Source organism: Antedon bifida, chromosome 10 (assembly GCF_963402885.1).
Source record: "Antedon bifida chromosome 10, ecAntBifi1.1, whole genome shotgun sequence".
Taxonomy (NCBI): Eukaryota; Metazoa; Echinodermata; class Crinoidea; order Comatulida; family Antedonidae; genus Antedon; species Antedon bifida.
In genome coordinates, this window is record NC_136235.1 from 78,347 (window position 1) to 96,158 (window position 17,812).

A 17,812-nucleotide genomic window follows, 5' to 3' on the forward strand; every position below is an offset into this window, starting at 1 on the left:
AGTCCTTGATTGACACCGAAGTTTTTAAGGTGATTTGAATTAGTGTTTACCGACCATCGACCGACATAGTGAGCTGTAAATCAGAAACCAGTTGTATGGCATTCATTTATCCATTAAATAGACTACCATAAAACCTAAAAAAGAAGCACATGTGCTCCTTCATTTTTTAGTACTCTTGGGTGGGCTTCTTTTCCAGATGGACTTCTTTACGAGATTACTTTTGCAAACTAAGCTGCTGGGTTCCCGTCCGGAAAATTGTTTCTTTACATGATTTGAATTTCATAAAGATTAACAACATCAAAATTTTACAGTGTGGCGTGTTGACCGCAAATGACTAACAATACCAACTTCACTACACCTGGACAAACTCATTTGCATAACAACGCACGGCATACCAAACTGTTTAAAATAGAGCTGCAAGGTCCCCGGAATATGACACCTATATTTTGTACTCCCACCATGCTTGGGGCTGAGCAAAGACAATTTTGAACAATAGAGCTGCTATAGGTTCCTGCCCGAAAAATAGCACTTTACATGATTTTAAATTATATGAAACAAATAATAAATTGGTTGCTTACTATGTATGGCCATACAGGTACATACATTTGTAAAATATTATTTCCTACATTTGCTGTGAGGCAATTTCCGTTACTACATTAGCTGTTGACCGTTCTACATTGACTACTTTGCAGTGACAAAATTTACTCTTTTGATTGTTGTGGTGGAAATAATATACATTCGAAAACAATTATAAATGCAATACTCTTTAATTAAATATAATAATAACAATATAGATACTATTTATACAAATTTCTAATCACCAACATTTTCTCTAAACCCATCTGAATATTCATTGGTTTGTCAATATTGAGGGATTTATGATTGTGCGAGACATATAGGCAGATAGTGTTAATTAATTACATGCGTTTTATAAGCAGATACGCCAAACTTTTAATTACAAGACATCTTAATTTATTACGGTGAACAAAGCATGTTTATATCTGAAATGTGAGGTTCTAATTGACTAAAATTGATCTGTCTTCATACACAGATTAGGTAACTGCCTTCCATATAAATTGTCATAAGTCTATACAACTTTGAGGGGGGAGTTTTCTTACTAAAATTGATCTGTCTTCATACACAGATTAGGTAACTGCCTTCCATATAAATTGTCATAAGTCTATACAACTTTGAGGGGGGAGTTTTCTTACTAAAATTGATCTGTCTTCATACACAGATTAGGTAACTGCATTCCATATAAATTGTCATAAGTCTATACAACTTTGAGGGGGGAGTTTTCTTACTAAAATTGATCCATCTTCATACACAGATTAGGTAACTGCCTTCCATATAAATTGTCATAAGTCTATACAACTTTGAGGGGGGAGTTTTCTTCAAGTTAGGTATACTTGAATTCTCCTCTAAATAAAGTGCAAATTATATTATTTTTAAAATAATACTAAATAATGATATTAAAGTAATTACTTTTAGTTTAACCTTTATACTTTAATACCACCCACACTGTCATTTGCTAAAATCTAACTAGAGCTTTCAAAACCTTTATACTTTAATACCACCCACACTGTCATTTGCTAAAATCTAACTAGAGCTTTCAAATAATTGATATTCATAATAATTTAATAACAAATAAAACAGAATACTGTAGATGATTGCAATTGCAATAAGAGGTTATGTTTCGAAATAATACTAGCAGTACAAAATAAATCATGGGTCCACTAATAATTTTACAGTACAGCATTTTAATAGACAAAAACTCCAAAACAATGCCAGACCAGCATGATTATAGCAAATTTTATTTCTTGTTCTTCAGGAATGTTTGTCTTGATATTATTATTAAAATATATTTTTACAATTCTTACTAGACACAAATCATACAACATTTAGTTCTAATATTTGATCAATAATATATAAAATAGTTACACATCTACTGTTTTCACAGTATTGTTAAGTTAACTGTTAAAATGTGAGCGTTGTGTTCTTTATCAGCTAATATTCATATTTCAGCGTAGACCTCCATATCTGAAACAAAAAGAAACTACAGGTAATGTCCATAGCAGAAACAATAGGCTTTAAGCAAACCAACACTTTTAGTACAAGTGTACAGTTTTACAATCACAAACAATAGATATATGTAACAAAATAGCAGTACAAACAATAGGCTTTAAGCAAACCAACACTTTTAGTACAAGTGTACAGTTTTACAATCACATACAATAGATATATGTAACAAAATAGCAGTACAAACAAATAATGTTTGAAGAATTTCAAATTGTTAACTTTTGTCTGAAAGTGCAGAAAGTAACCATTAGGTTATTATTCCAATAAATTAAAAATAATTCACTACAAGCTTGTGAATCAATGCTTCTAAACAATAGAACAAGGTGTTACTGTATATAAACACTACAATAATTCACTACAAGCTTGTGAATCAATGCTTCTAAACAATACAAGGTGTTACTGTATATAAACACTAAAATAATTCACTACAAGCTTGTGAAGCAATGCTTCTAAACAATAGAACAAGGTGTTACTGTATATAAACACTAAAATAATTCACTACAAACTTGTGAATCAATACTTCTAAACAATACGAGGTGTTACTGTATATAAACACTAAAATAATTCACTACAAGCTTGTGAATCAATACTTCTAAACAATACGAGGTGTTACTGTATATAAACACTAAAATAATTCACTACAAGCTTGTGAATCAATGCTTCTAAACAATAGAACAAGGTGTTACTGTATATAAACACTAAAATAATTCACTACAAGCTTGTGAATCAATGCTTCTAAACAATACAAGGTGTTACTGTATATAAACACTAAAATAATTCACTACAAGCTTGTGAAGCAATGCTTCTAAACAATAGAACAAGGTGTTACTGTATATAAACACTAAAATAATTCACTACAAGCTTGTGAATCAATGCTTCTAAACAATAGAACAAGGTGTTACTGTATATAAACACTAAAATAATTCACTACAAGCTTGTGAATCAATACTTCTAAACAATACGAGGTGTTACTGTATATAAACACTAAAATAATTCACTACAAGCTTGTGAAGCAATGCTTCTAAACAATAGAACAAGGTGTTACTGTATATAAACACTAAAATAATTCACTACAAGCTTGTGAATCAATGCTTCTAAACAATAGAACAAGGTGTTACTGTATATAAACACTAAAATAATTCACTACAAGCTTGTGAATCAATGCTTCTAAACAATAGAACAAGGTGTTACTGTATATAAACACCAAAATAATTCACTACAAGCTTGTGAATCAATGCTTCTAAACAATAGAACAAGGTGTTACTGTATATAAACACTAAAATAATTCACTACAAGCTTGTGAATCAATGCTTGTGAATCAATGCTTCTAAACAATAAAAGTGTTAATGTATACTTTTATTGCAATCTCAAATATTGAAACTAAAAAAAAAGACATACTTTGAAACCCAGTCTGTTCGTCCATGTACTGCTTGAGCAGCTGGTCTTAAACCGCTTGAGTTATTGCTTGCTCCAGGCCTGGTTGACCTCCATGCACTATAATCTAGTTTACAACAAAATCATTTGGTAATCATGTATGTAATTAACACAATAAGTAACATTTTTTAATTACATAATTTTTTACTGAACTAATTACTTACCACTCACTCCCTGTAATCTTGCCCCTTGTAAGTCTCTTTTCTGACCAAAAGTTGGTACATAACTTGCCCCACCCGCAGCAAAGTTACCACTATAACCACTTTTTTCTCTTCTATTAGAACTGGGACCTGTTTCAAACAGCATAAAAAAGACCACACAATATATTACTAGCAGAAGCACAGTGCATGTCACACACAATACAGTAATACAAACAATACTATGAAATATTATATGACTGGAATGGGGCCAATATATTGATGCAATGTGGTTCACTTGATTTTTACATTTTGTTGGCATTGGAGGACAAAGGCATCTTTTGTCTGGATGTAATGCATCCTCCTCACACAATTTGTAGACATTGGAGGACAAAGGCATCTTTTGTCTGGATATAATGCATCATCCTCACACAATTTGTAGACATTGGAGGACAAAGGGATCTTTTGTCTGGATATAATGCATCCTTCTCACACAATTTGTAGACATTGGAGGACAAAGGCATCTTTTGTCTGGATGTAATGCATCCTCCTCACACAATTTGTAGACATTGGAGGACAAAGGCATCTTTTGTCTGGATGTAATGCATCCTCCTCACACAATTTGTAGACATTGGAGGACATTATACTTTAAGGCATCTTTTGTCTGGATGTAATGCATCCTCCTCACACAATTTGTAGACGTTGGAGGACAAAGGCATCTTTTGTCTGGATGTAATGCATCCTCCTCACACAATTTGTAGACATTGGAGGACAAAGGCATCTTTTGTCTGGATGTAATGCATCCTCCTCGCACAATATGTAGGCATTGGAGGACAAAGGCATCTTTTGTCTGGATGTAATGCATCCTCCTCACACAATTTGTAGACATTGGAGGACAAAGGCATCTTTTGTCTGGATGTAATGCATCCTCCTCACACAATTTGTAGACATTGGAGGACATTATACTTTAAGGCATCTTTTGTCTGGATGTAATGCATCCTCCTCACACAATTTGTAGACGTTGGAGGACAAAGGCATCTTTTGTCTGGATGTAATGCATCCTCCTCACACAATTTGTAGACATTGGAGGACAAAGGCATCTTTTGTCTGGATGTAATGCATCCTCCTCACACAATATGTAGGCATTGGAGGACAAAGGCAACTTTTGTCTGGATGTAATGCATCCTCCTCACACAATTTGTAGACATATATATGTGTATATACTCCTTTAACCAATTAACCTAGCTAAATTTTGAATAATAACTTTTATGAACTTATATCATTACTATAAAAAAAAATGAAACGGTGTACTCCATCTGTACACCAGTCATTGATGATAACTTACCAAATATATTGTTAGTTCTTGCTAAACCTGCCTTGGGTCCAGTTCTGCCTGATGAAGAATCTTTCAAAGGACTTTTCGAATTCATCCCTAAAATAAAAGAAATAAAAATACAAAAGAAAAAATGAAAGAAGTAAAATAAAGCAAAAAAACATTTTTGTCCAATTTAGAAAGAATCATACATTTAATTTTGACAAACAAGATATCAGAAAGCAACAACATTAACAAAGGCCATGTTTGTTTTTACAACATTCTACTAGTTATTGCATGGCCATATATGGATTATTAGCCTAATAAGTATTAAATGGAGATAGAAAAAATAATTACTGATTATTATTAATATTCAACTAAAAGAAAACATAAACAAAGTTTACCAGGAAGGTAACGTGACTGTCTAAAGTAAAACTGTTTAGCAGATGATGCAGATGAGTTGCCAGATTCAAGTAAACGTCGTGTTGTTGTTGTTGATTGCACTTTGTTGATATTGTTTTGTGATTGTTTCTCTTTTACATCAAACAGATCGTCATCATCCCAATCAAACGATGATTTAACTTTGGGTTGTCTGCTTACTTTTGTAGCTGGTTTTTGTTTAATAGAACTCATAATAAAATCAAAATCATCATCTGTAATGTTTGTTTTTGTAGTATTTGACTTGTTCATGTCAATTTTGTCCATGTTTGTACCTTCTAATTTATCCCAATGGCGTCTGCTTTTGTTTCCTGCTCCAAATTGTTGGACTGGGAGCTCTTTCTTCTTTCCAAGTGATGCCAAAAAGTTGTCCAACTCATCAATTTTTTCTTCTTTTTTAGCAACTTCTGATGGAATATTATCTACTGGTTGCAGTTTGTCAAGTTCATAACTAAACTTCTTTGACTCAACATGTTTAGTATTAACAGGAGTCTTAGGTCCAAGATTTTGACCAACTTGAAAATAAGAATACTTCAAACACTGTATGTAAAAACAAATCGGAATTAAATATTAAATGATAATAATTTAGATAGAGATGAGGTGTAGTGTAACAGTATGTGCCATATTGCATCAAATTTGCAGCAGGTGTCGCATGCAAACCAATCGCCCTCAAGTGGACAAATCACAAGGTGACGTGCAGTAGGTGTCGCATGCAAATCAATCGCCCTCAAGTGGACAAATCACAAGGTGACGTGCAGCAGGTGTCGCATGCAAATCAATCGCCCTCAAGTGGACAAATCACAAGGTGACGTGCAGCAGGTGTCGCATGCAAATCAATCGTCCTCAAGTGGACAAATCACAAGGTGACGTGCAGCAGGTGTCGCATGCAAATCAATCGCCCTCAAGTGGACAAATCACAAGGTGACGTGCAGCAGGTGTCGCATGCAAATCAATCGCCCTCAAGTGGAAAAATCACAAGGTGACGTGCAGCAGGTGTCGCATGCAAATCAATCGCCCTCAAGTGGACAAATCACAAGGTGACGTGCAGCAGGTGTCGCATGCAAATCAATTGCCCTCAAGTGGACAAATCACAAGGTGACGTGCAGCAGGTGTCGCATGCAAATCAATCGCCCTCAAGTGGACAAATCACAAGGTGACGTGCAGCAGGTGTCGCATGCAAATCAATCGTCCTCAAGTGGACAAATCACAAGGTGACGTGCAGCAGGTGTCGCATGCAAATCAATCGTCCTCAAGTGGACAAATCACAAGGTGACGTGCAGCAGGTGTCGCATGCAAATCAATCGTCCTCAAGTGGACAAATCACAAGGTGACGTGCAGCAGGTGTCGCATGCAAATCAATCGCCCTCAAGTGGACAAATCACAAGGTGACGTGCAGCAGGTGTCGCATGCAAATCAATCGCCCTCAAATGGACAAATCACAAGGTGACATGTTTGATGCATGTTACTTAATTGTTCGATGTGCGCAAGGGAAAAGGACACTGATAAAACTGTAGTCATAGAGAAGATTCATGCCTTTGCTCGATATAAGCCTAACATCCTAACTATTGAGGAGAGATTTCTGTGGGGTTGATACTATATTCAAGTGGATTGAGATAGCTGTAATCATAATGAACATGTAAAGAAGTTGAACTGTGAATATGTGCCTCCCAAAAAATATATATTAAATGTTATAAATGTTCTTGTGTTATTAATATGTATTATGAATAGTAGTATGAATGGAATAAAGGAAGCCTGTACCTCTAAATACTGGAATCACCAACATTTTTGTCCATGTCCTAGTAAGTATTGTTGAATGTTTTAAATTAGATTCAGGAAGAGTTTAAAATTTATAAAAATTTGCTTAAAAGACTGGTTTCCCTATGGACCACAGTAAAACAGAAACATGTTTACTGTGTTGCTAATTTTCGTCTGGTGTGGGTAAGTACTTAATTATTTTGTTACCTGTGTTGCTGTTGGCCGTTTCTGAGGATTCCAATGAAGCATATCTTTCAGTAGATTAATTGCTTCCGGACTGGCATTTCCAATTAGTGATTTAAGAGGTGTAGAAACACACTGTGGAAACTTGAAATTCATTTTATTCGCTAATTGATAACCTTCATTCCAATCCTCCTGTTTCAAAATACATAAATTAACATGAATCACATCAGTTGATAAAATTGGTGTTAAATCTCTTCATTACTGATTCATTGCAGGATTCAAATTAGGTTATCTGAGGATATATAATGCTCAGAGTGCCGTTAGTCAGATTACTGCAGAAACCTAGAAACTGAACATTTGGAAAGATTAATTGCACAACACCAATGTTATTAAGATGAATACACTAAAATTCTTTGATTTATTATACACTAGTTTTAAATGTCATCTTAAAATCCACCTTGGTAACTAGTGGAGCAGAGAACCCCTAAATAATGATGTATAATATCATCTTAAAATCCACCTTGGTAATTAGTGGAGCAGAGAACCCCTAAATAATGATGTATAATATCATCTTAAAATCCACCTTGGTAACTAATGGAGCAGAGAACCCCTAAATAATGATGTATTCAATTCAAGGTGTTCCCTCATCCAAATGGACTAAATATGAGAGTGTTCAAAGAATGAGATACGTCATGCATCAGTTCGTGGTGGGTGGTGAAAGAAATAATTTTAAAAATAAATTGATAGGCACAGTTTTACTAGAGGAAAAAAAATCTATAATTGACTTGCCTTTTTTGGTGTTCCTAACACTGAACACACTTTAAAAATTTCATCCACCTCACTAGTTCCTGGAAACAATGGTCTTAATGTGTATAATTCTGCCATTATGCAGCCAACTGCCCAAATATCAATAGGGGAATTGTAGTTAGTCGAACGTAGCAATACTTCTGGGGCACGATACCTGAATGAAACCATAATTATTTAATATTACTTAATAATTAAATAAGTAATAAGCAGATTTCAACATATTTGTCTGATTATTTGAACATACCATCTAGTTGACACGTAGTCTGTGTAAGGGGGTCGTGAGCGTATTTCTCTAACAAGACCAAAATCTGCTATTTTTACTAACTCTGGCCCAGTGCATAACAAATTTTCTGGTTTCATGTCTCTATGAAAAAATCCTGAAAAACAAAATAAACATCTTCCTGATTCATAGGGAAAAAATGTAGTGAGGCCTGCCATTAACATACTGTACAATAAAGTCATTCAATGTATCCTAAAATCTCATACATTTATTTTTGTTTAATGTAGTGAGACCTGTATCACCCACACACCTTACAATTAACCACCAAGGTAACATTAATCACTAACGTAACAAAAATCAACCACTAAAAATCAATCAATATATCTTTTAAAAATTATCTTTATTTAAATCAATGCATATAACCTATAATTAAATCTTAGTTATTATTACTGTTGCTATTGCTGTTATTACTGCTGCTGCTGCTACTACTACTGCTGCTATTATGAATTATTGGTACAGACAGCTACTGTAGCTCAATAAAAAACAATATTTAACATAGTCCGAATAAGATTCCATTACAGGGTATTGTAATTTACACACGGTCATGTGAGGACCAGGCATACATTTCTCATGGAATGAAAACAAACATTTCGGAGTCAGCAATCTTCTCAAACACAGTACGCTCTTTTATGATATTTAAACTTGATTTGTGATATTATTGATTCAAACTAAATATATAATTCTTACCATGCTTGTGAATAAAAGCCAATCCTTGCAATATTTGATATAAGATGTTACGAATTACAGATTCTGGTAGCAAACGATCTCTAAAAAAATATTATTGAAATATACTGTAAGCAATAATTTGTATCACTCTCAATCCTTTGTTTCATTGGTGAACTTTTATTCCTCTGAAAATAAATAAACTAGTCCAGTTGATTTTCATCATCATTGCATCAAATCAACTACTTTTTATTTCAACCAGATATTATTTAGGACCAACATACACAGGATACAGTATTTATGGCTCGCGTGTGAATATGCAGACTTATCAGAAAGCCCAGTAGAGTTTCTGCTTATTTATTGAGTAGTTGACCAGTACTTCTATCTATGATCGTTTCGATGATAGTGAATGTGAAATTGAAAAGTCTCTACTTACACTTGGTTTGGTTTTAAAAATAATTTTTCATTCTTTTTAAATTAATAAAATACAGGATAATTTATGGGTTGGTGTAACACAACATAACATAAAAAGGGTAATGAAGAAAAACAAGACAAATTCTTCAAACATCACGGTAAACAAAAGGCTGAACAATATGCCTTTTTCATGAAATGGAAGACATCCTTGATCGTTGACAAACAATGCTGTGCAGGAAAGTGTAACCAACAGAAATAACATAACGTGGTGAGCATGTTTTCCCAGGACAAAAAATGGTAATTCCTTAATGGACAGTCTTGTGGACAAACTAAAAGATTAGCCTACACCACTGTATAAATAAATTGTTTTGATCACCTAAAATCCAACGGAAAAAAGATGATAAGTAAAACACAGTGTATAAGCATACTGTACGCACCACGACTGCACCGCGATAACACTGTGTGGACAGTGTGCATATGCTTTAACACTGTGTCTTTTTTTCTGTGGGATTTCAGGCGATTCTTTTCTAATTTGTTTAAAAATCATTAAGTAACCTTTCGTTCAGGAATTACAATTTTTTATTTAAAGATGTATTGTCCCTTGAAACCATGGATACTCCATGCTTGAAACACAAAAAAATGAAGGTCAAAATATTCTAAATTTAAATTGGCCATATCAAAGTAATATTAAAGTTATTCACTTTAAGTCGAAAATTCGAGTCACAAACAACAATTTTACGTAATTAAAAGCTAAATTCATTAATTACATTTCGTCTGGAAAATCGTCGCGAGCGAAAGTAAACAAAGATTTCAAACCACGAGTATACATTATGCATGATGCTAATTAGGATTGTTTACAACTCTTCACGGTTGAGAAGGTGTTTTCACACAGATCGCGAGGAATTTTTATGATTATGCATACAGAGTAGCCAAATAAGCGCGTTGCATTAAGAGGTATGCTTTGATTGAAAACTTTGACTGGAAGTCAAAGTTATTTTTTGAACCAAAAGACGTCTGTATTTCAGTTAAATGATTTTTTTCCGACTAATTTTTGGTGAAAGTTAATAACTATTAGGATACTTCAAAATGACCCACTTTTTTTCGAAATCTTTTATTTTTTATTTTTTTGGAATTTGACAAAGGGACAATACATCTTTAACATGGTATCCTGAAATCAAATGAAAGCTATGTTATTTTTGTTGGTTAGGCTTTCCTGCACAGCATTGTTTTTCATCGTTCGAAGATTTTTTGTTGGTTAGGCTTTCCTGCACAGCATTGTTTTTCATCGTTCGAAGATGTCTTTCGTTTCGTGGAAAAAGGCATATAGGCATTATTTTGTAGCAGGCACTAAAGAAATATCTGTAGGTTAATTTACAGAGTAAACATTAAAATCTGGAAAAGCTTAGTATTATTTAAGTGGTCTTCAAATATCTCTAGTATTTAAAGTGTAATCTTGGGGTCAAGTTTTATTTTTTTTTTACTTACCTATCTTTCATCAACTGATAAAGATTTTCTTTCATGAATTCAAAAATAAAGTATAGATGATCATTTTCTCGAATCACTTCTTTCAATTTTACAATATTCGCATGATTTAATTTCCGTAAAGACTGTATAAAAACATTATACTGAATAATTATTATGCAAACAAAATATAGTAGAATACATTTAATAAAACTGTATTTGTTATTAGAAACAAACTGAATATAATTGCAGTATTAGGTTAAACAAAAATCAGGTAATGTGGAATATATTTAAAGAATTGAATTACAGTAAAAGCCTAGGATGCCCAACATACAGTAACATGGATGTAGACCATGATTACCATTTGCCAGCAGTGCTTTAGTAGGCAAGTACAATGGGTAACCGTTTGACCTTACCGCATTTGCCAGCAGTGCTTTAGTAGGCAAGTACGTTGGGTAACCGTTTGAGCTTACCGCATTTGCCAGCAGTGCTTTAGTAGGCAAGTACAATGGGTAACCGTTTGACCTTACCGCATTTGTGAGCAGTGCTTTAGTAGGCAAGTACGTTGGGTAACTGTTTGACCTTACCGCGTTTGCCAGCAGTGCTTTAGTAGGCAAGTACAATGGGTAACCGTTTGACCTTACCGCATTTGTGAGCAGTGCTTTAGTAGGCAAGTACGTTGGGTAACTGTTTGACCTTACCGCGTTTGCCAGCAGTGCTTTAGTAGGCAAGTACAATGGGTAACCGTTTGACCTTACCGCATTTGCGAGCAGTGCTTTAGTAGGCAAGTACAATGGGTAACCGTTTGACCTTACCGCATTTGCCAGCAGTGCTTTAGTAGGCAAGTACGTTGGGTAACTGTTTGACCTTACCGCGTTTGCCAGCAGTGCTTTAGTAGGCAAGTACGTTGGGTAACCGTTTGACCTTACCGCATTTGCGAGCAGTGCTTTAGTAGGCAAGTACATTGGGTAACTGTTTGAGCTTACTGCATTTGCCAGCAGTGCTTTAGTAGGCAAGTAAGTTGGGTAACCGTTTGAGCTTACCGCATTTGCCAGCAGTGCTTTAGTAGGCAAGTACGTTGGGTAACCGTTTGACCTTACCGCATTTGCCAGCAGTGCTTTAGTAGGCAAGTAAGTTGGGTAACTGTTTGACCTTACCGCATTTGCCAGCAGTGCTTTAGTAGGCAAGTACGTTGGGTAACTGTTTGACCTTACCGCATTTGCCAGCAGTGCTTTAGTAGGCAAGTACGTTGGGTAACTGTTTGACCTTACCGCATTTGCCAGCAGTGCTTTAGTAGGCAAGTACAATGGGTAACCGTTTGACCTTACCGCATTTGCCAGCAGTGCTTTAGTAGGCAAGTACGTTGGGTAACCGTTTGACCTTACCGCATTTGCCAGCAGTGCTTTAGTAGGCAAGTACGTTGGGTAACCGTTTGACCTTACCGCATTTGCCAGCAGTGCTTTAGTAGGCAAGTACGTTGGGTAACCGTTTGACATTACCGCATTTGCCAGCAGTGCTTTAGTAGGCAAGTACGTTGGGTAACCGTTTGACCTTACCGCATTTGCCAGCAGTGCTTTAGTAGGCAAGTACAATGGGTTTGACCTTACTGCTGATGCATATCCATGTGTTCAGGTGTCCATGCACCAACATCATTTATCTTACAACATTGGATTAACTGACCTTATTGACTAACCTTACCTTTACTTCTCTTAGTTCCATGCATTCATCCCATGAATAGTACTTTTTCTTCATTCTAAAATTAATTTTTCACATTTTACAGTTTTATTTATTTATCTACATTAGAAATATATACTGTAAATTAATAAAATGAATTGAAATTAATAAAATGAAAATAATTAAATGAAAAAAATATTTGGAACATTCACAGACAAGGAAAAATTTAAATTACAATAATTACTTAATGAATTACAAATATGTAATTAAAAATCAACAAATATGCAGAATTACTTTTTTTTCCGAAATAAAGATGAATGAATTAATGATTTTATAAATGATTTAATGTCTATACCCGGTATCCCCTGTAGGGTTTTATGATATAAAATGATATCAAGTAGTACATGTTAATAACAGTGTGATAAATTTAACTTTGAATAGAAACAAATCCAAAATCAGTTACAAAGCTTCAACAGCCAGTCTGTTAGCTTTGAGGCCACAAAACATCACTTATCATAGAGCAGGGCAAATGTACAGCGTATATATTTTTTTCAGCTACAGTAATTTTAATAATTAAAAGGATTTAAACAATAATTCTATAGTTTTCATCAAGTTATTAGTATTACAAGTAAATATCACAATAACAATGGACGGGCAACATGACAAATTAAGTGCACACATGTTGTAGAAATGGATGTACAGTATATATTGCTCGTCATTGTGAGAGTCAAATACAGTACGCAGAGAACAGTATATTAAATATCCTGGATTTAGAAAGCGCTTTAATGTGTGAAACCTCTGTAAGCGCTAATCATACAGTAGAAACTGGGGGAAAAAACCTAAACCAAAATGAAAGTAATGGGATACACCCTTGTCGGTAACCAGGGTTCGGTCTAAATTTAACCCTGGTGAGAACCAGTTGTGGTTAGATCATCCCGGACTCAAGCGCCTCCTACCCTACAGTAGTAAAGAAACTGAAACAGAACCAGTTGTGGCTAGATCATCCCGGACTCAAGCGCCTCCTACCCTACAGTACTAAAGAAACTGAAACTAGAACCAGTTGTGGCTAGATCATCCCGGACTCAAGCGCCTCCTACCCTACAGTACTAAAGAAACTGAAACTAGAACCAGTTGTGGCTAGATCATCCCGGACTCAAGCGCCTCCTACCCTACAGTACTAAAGAAACTGAAACTAGAACCAGTTGTGGCTAGATCATCCCGGACTCAAGCGCCTCCTACCCTACAGTAGTAAAGAAACTGAAACTAGAACCAGTTGTGGCTAGATCATCCCGGACTCAAGCGCCTCCTACCCTACAGTAGTAAAGAAACTGAAACTAGAACCAGTTGTGGCTAGATCATCCCGGACTCAAGCGCCTCCTACCCTACAGTAGTAAAGAAACTGAAATAGAACCAGTTGTGGCTAGATCATCCCGGACTCAAGCGCCTCCTACCCTACAGTAGTAAAGAAACTGAAATAGAACCAGTTGTGGCTAGATCATCCCGGACTCAAGCGCCTCCTACCCTACAGTAGTAAAGAAACTGAAACAGAACCAGTTGTGGCTAGATCATCCCGGACTCAAGCGCCTCCTACCCTACAGTAGTAAAGAAACTGAAACTAGAACCAGTTGTGGCTAGATCATCCCGGACTCAAGCGCCTCCTACCCTACAGTAGTAAAGAAACTGAAATAGAACCAGTTGTGGCTAGATCATCCCGGACTCAAGCGCCTCCTACCCTACAGTAGTAAAGAAACTGAAATAGAACCAGTTGTGGCTAGATCATCCCGGACTCAAGCGCATCCTACCCTACAGTAGTAAAGAAACTGAAACTAGAACCAGTTGTGGCTAGATCATCCCGGACTCAAGCGCCTCCTACCCTACAGTAGTAAAGAAACTGAAATAGAACCAGTTGTGGCTAGATCATCCCGGACTCAAGCGCCTCCTACCCTACAGTAGTAAAGAAACTGAAATAGAACCAGTTGTGGCTAGATCATCCCGGACTCAAGCGCCTCCTACCCTACAGTAGTAAAGAAACTGAAACTAGAACCAGTTGTGGCTAGATCATCCCGGACTCAAGCGCCTCCTACCCTACAGTAGTAAAGAAACTGAAACTAGAACCAGTTGTGGCTAGATCATCCCGGACTCAAGCGCCTCCTACCCTACAGTACTAAAGAAACTGAAACTAGAACCAGTTGTGGCTAGATCATCCCGGACTCAAGCGCCTCCTACCCTACAGTAGTAAAGAAACTGAAACTAGAACCAGTTGTGGCTAGATCATCCCGGACTCAAGCGCCTCCTACCCTACAGTACTAAAGAAACTGAAACTAGAACCAGTTGTGGCTAGATCATCCCGGACTCAAGCGCCTCCTACCCTACAGTAGTAAAGAAACTGAAATAGAACCAGTTGTGGCTAGATCATCCCGGACTCAAGCGCCTCCTACCCTACAGTAGTAAAGAAACTGAAATAGAACCAGTTGTGGTTAGATCATCCCGGACTCAAGCGCCTCCTACCCTACAGTAGTAAAGAAACTGAAACTAGAACCAGTTGTGGCTAGATCATCCCGGACTCAAGCGCCTCCTACCCTACAGTAGTAAAGAAACTCATATAAAGTGTATACAGTAGGTTTACTGTATTAAGTTAGAGAAAGACAGAAAGTTTGCTTCCCTGTTCACAAATTGTTGATATACAGTACTGTATATCCATCCGGTTTGGGATTTATGTTGGAAATATATAATAATCATAATTATACTTTATAGATAGATGGAGCATGTACTTTTTATATCACAAAACCCTCCCGGGCATAGATTAGTATGACCATTATTACATTTCCTAACTACTGTAAGAAACATTTTAAATAAATTATTACTTTTTAATAGCAACCATTTCGCCAGTTTCATTGCTTTTACCGAGAAGAACACTGCCATAGGTCCCATCTCCCAATTGCCTCATTGTTTGATATCGATTCATTATTACAAAATAATGCACTCTTTTAATAAATATTAGATGTTATTTCCATATCATCAATCGCATGTTAAAAAACCTGAAAGTAAACATAAATCAATATTCTTTATATTGGGAGGGCAGCCGTCCGCAAAAATAAATTCTTTAGTTATTCACTAAACAATATAGGCCTAGGCCTATGTAAAAACCTAACATCACAAGACATAAGAGTTAAGATCGGGTGTATGATGATTATTAATTGAATCTAGGCCTAGCCCTAGCTAGCCTCCTATGCATAATTTTAAAAATAGTAGAAATAGATGTTGTCAATGCTTTTTATTTATTAGGCCTAGTTAGGCCTAACTAGCTAGGCCTAGGCTAGCTGGCCTAGGCTAGCTGGCCTAATAAAAAAAAGAACTAGGCCTAGCCTAGGCCTACTTACTTAGGCCTAGCTTTGTACTGGGGAACAGACGATCGGGACCACGGACGATCGGGCCCAAGACGATCGGGCCCAGAAAACGTGGTCCCGATCGTCTTCAGCGTTGGGCCCGATCGTCATACCAGTTGGGCCCGATCGTCCAGTGTTTTCAGAACCACGTTGGGCCCGATCGTCTTACCAGTTGGTCCCGATCGTCTTACCAGTTGGTCCCGATCGTCTTAGCGTTGGGCCCGATAGTCGTTTGTGTTATATAAAATAATGTGCCACATTTCATCATTTTTAATTCCTAGTGCTAGTGTCAACGTGCTTTTCTTGCGTAATTAAGATTTTAATTAAAAAGGTTAATTAGATTTTGTTCTGATTTTATCATAATTTTCCGCTAATTAACACTACTGCTGGTTTTAAGAATTTCTTACCAAACTCTCAATTTATGAATAAATGTGATTGATTTGATTGTTATTATTGTGTTGTTTGTATTCGCGTATTTATTTTTTTTAATTTTCCGAGAATGTTTTGGGCCCGATCGTCTTGTTTGATGGGCCCGATCGTCTCTGGGCCCGATCGTCTTTCACCCTCGATGGGCCCGATCGTCTCACGATTTGGGCCCGATCGTCTTGAAGTGGGCCCGATCGTCTGGGCCCGATCGTCCGTGGTCCCGATCGTCTGATAACCCTTTGTACTAACTAGGCCTAGTAGGCTAGGAAAAAAGCTACCTAGCTAGGCCTAGCTAGGCCAAACCTATCTACTCGACTCTAGCTAGAAGGCCTAGGCCTATGCCGGCCTAGCTTAGCTAGGCCTAGGCCTAGTAGTAGTAGTAGGGCCTAGTAGTAGGCTATCTAGGCAGGCCTAGGCTACTTACTATCGCCGTTTATCGAATCGAACTTGAATTTTGAAGATTAAGAATACATGTTAATACATATCCACATGTACATATACACTACCTAACAACTTATTATAGGTAAATCAATGTAGACAAATTGAATTATCACTGAATTAATATTTTAGGCTACGTCACGTCGCAACATCATATCCATAACAACAAACACAAACATAGAGAGAAGTATGGAACGCCGTTACTGCCTTCTTCGGCTCTTTTACCATTTAGCCCTTTACCATTGGCTCATTCACCATACGGCTCTTCTACGGAGCGTCATTTATGCCTTTTATAACTTCTAAAAAAGAAATAAAACTTACTCTAGCTGCATGCTCGTGGTGTGGGACCAATTTGGTGTCAGTGGAGCATAGAAAGTCTTTCTTTCCTAGGAACATTATGGAACGCCAGTAATCTCTTCACATGCGGTGACGTCATGCTCTCATACTATTTCATTATGCTCTTATACTGCACACCATTATAGTTTATAGTTCATTTTATTTGTCCATACGGAAATTCATGTGACATACAATTGCTCAAAGTTAAAAGGTTAATACAATAACATTACATAGCAACAAAATTCAACGACTTAACAACGGTTATTAAAAAGTCGATATTTTGGACATTTTTGAAAAATCCCTGTACTATAGTACAGGGAAATTGTCGAAAAATGACCAAATTTTGACCCTTTTATTTTTTGATGTAACTGGTTACTATGACTCTATAAGATGTTGGTAATGCAATATATGTGCATATATGGCAATATTATTGCATAATAAGTGAATTTTAAAAAGTCGATATTTTGCCTATTTTTGAAAAAAAAAGGAATTTTTTGAAAAATGACCAAATTTCGGCCTTTTTATTTTTTGACAAATTGCATCAGTAACGATGCAGGTGCATCACTTTTATACTGTGTATTAAAACCAG

General features: G+C 36.2%; 1 protein-coding gene across 2 annotated transcripts; it reads right to left on the minus strand.

Annotated features, from left to right (window-relative positions):
• Positions 1–748: 748 nt before the first annotated feature.
• LOC144853647 (serine/threonine-protein kinase MAK-like) lies at positions 749–17,046 on the minus strand. 2 transcript variants are annotated; one of them, XM_078711391.1, is made up of 13 exons: positions 16,956–17,046; positions 15,502–15,675; positions 12,662–12,716; positions 10,988–11,109; positions 9,113–9,192; positions 8,390–8,522; positions 8,128–8,299; positions 7,363–7,530; positions 5,367–5,940; positions 4,996–5,082; positions 3,678–3,803; positions 3,478–3,580; positions 749–2,040 (listed from the first exon to the last, which is right to left on the minus strand). In XM_078711391.1, the coding sequence occupies exons 2-13, from the start codon at positions 15,600–15,602 to the stop codon at positions 2,022–2,024; spliced, it is 1,740 nt and encodes a 579-aa protein (XP_078567517.1). In that variant the 5' UTR covers positions 15,603–15,675; positions 16,956–17,046; the 3' UTR covers positions 749–2,021. The 2 variants fall into 2 exon arrangements, with proteins under 2 accessions (XP_078567517.1, XP_078567516.1); XM_078711390.1 differs by having other exon boundaries at positions 16,874–17,013.
• Positions 17,047–17,812: the final 766 nt, after the last annotated feature.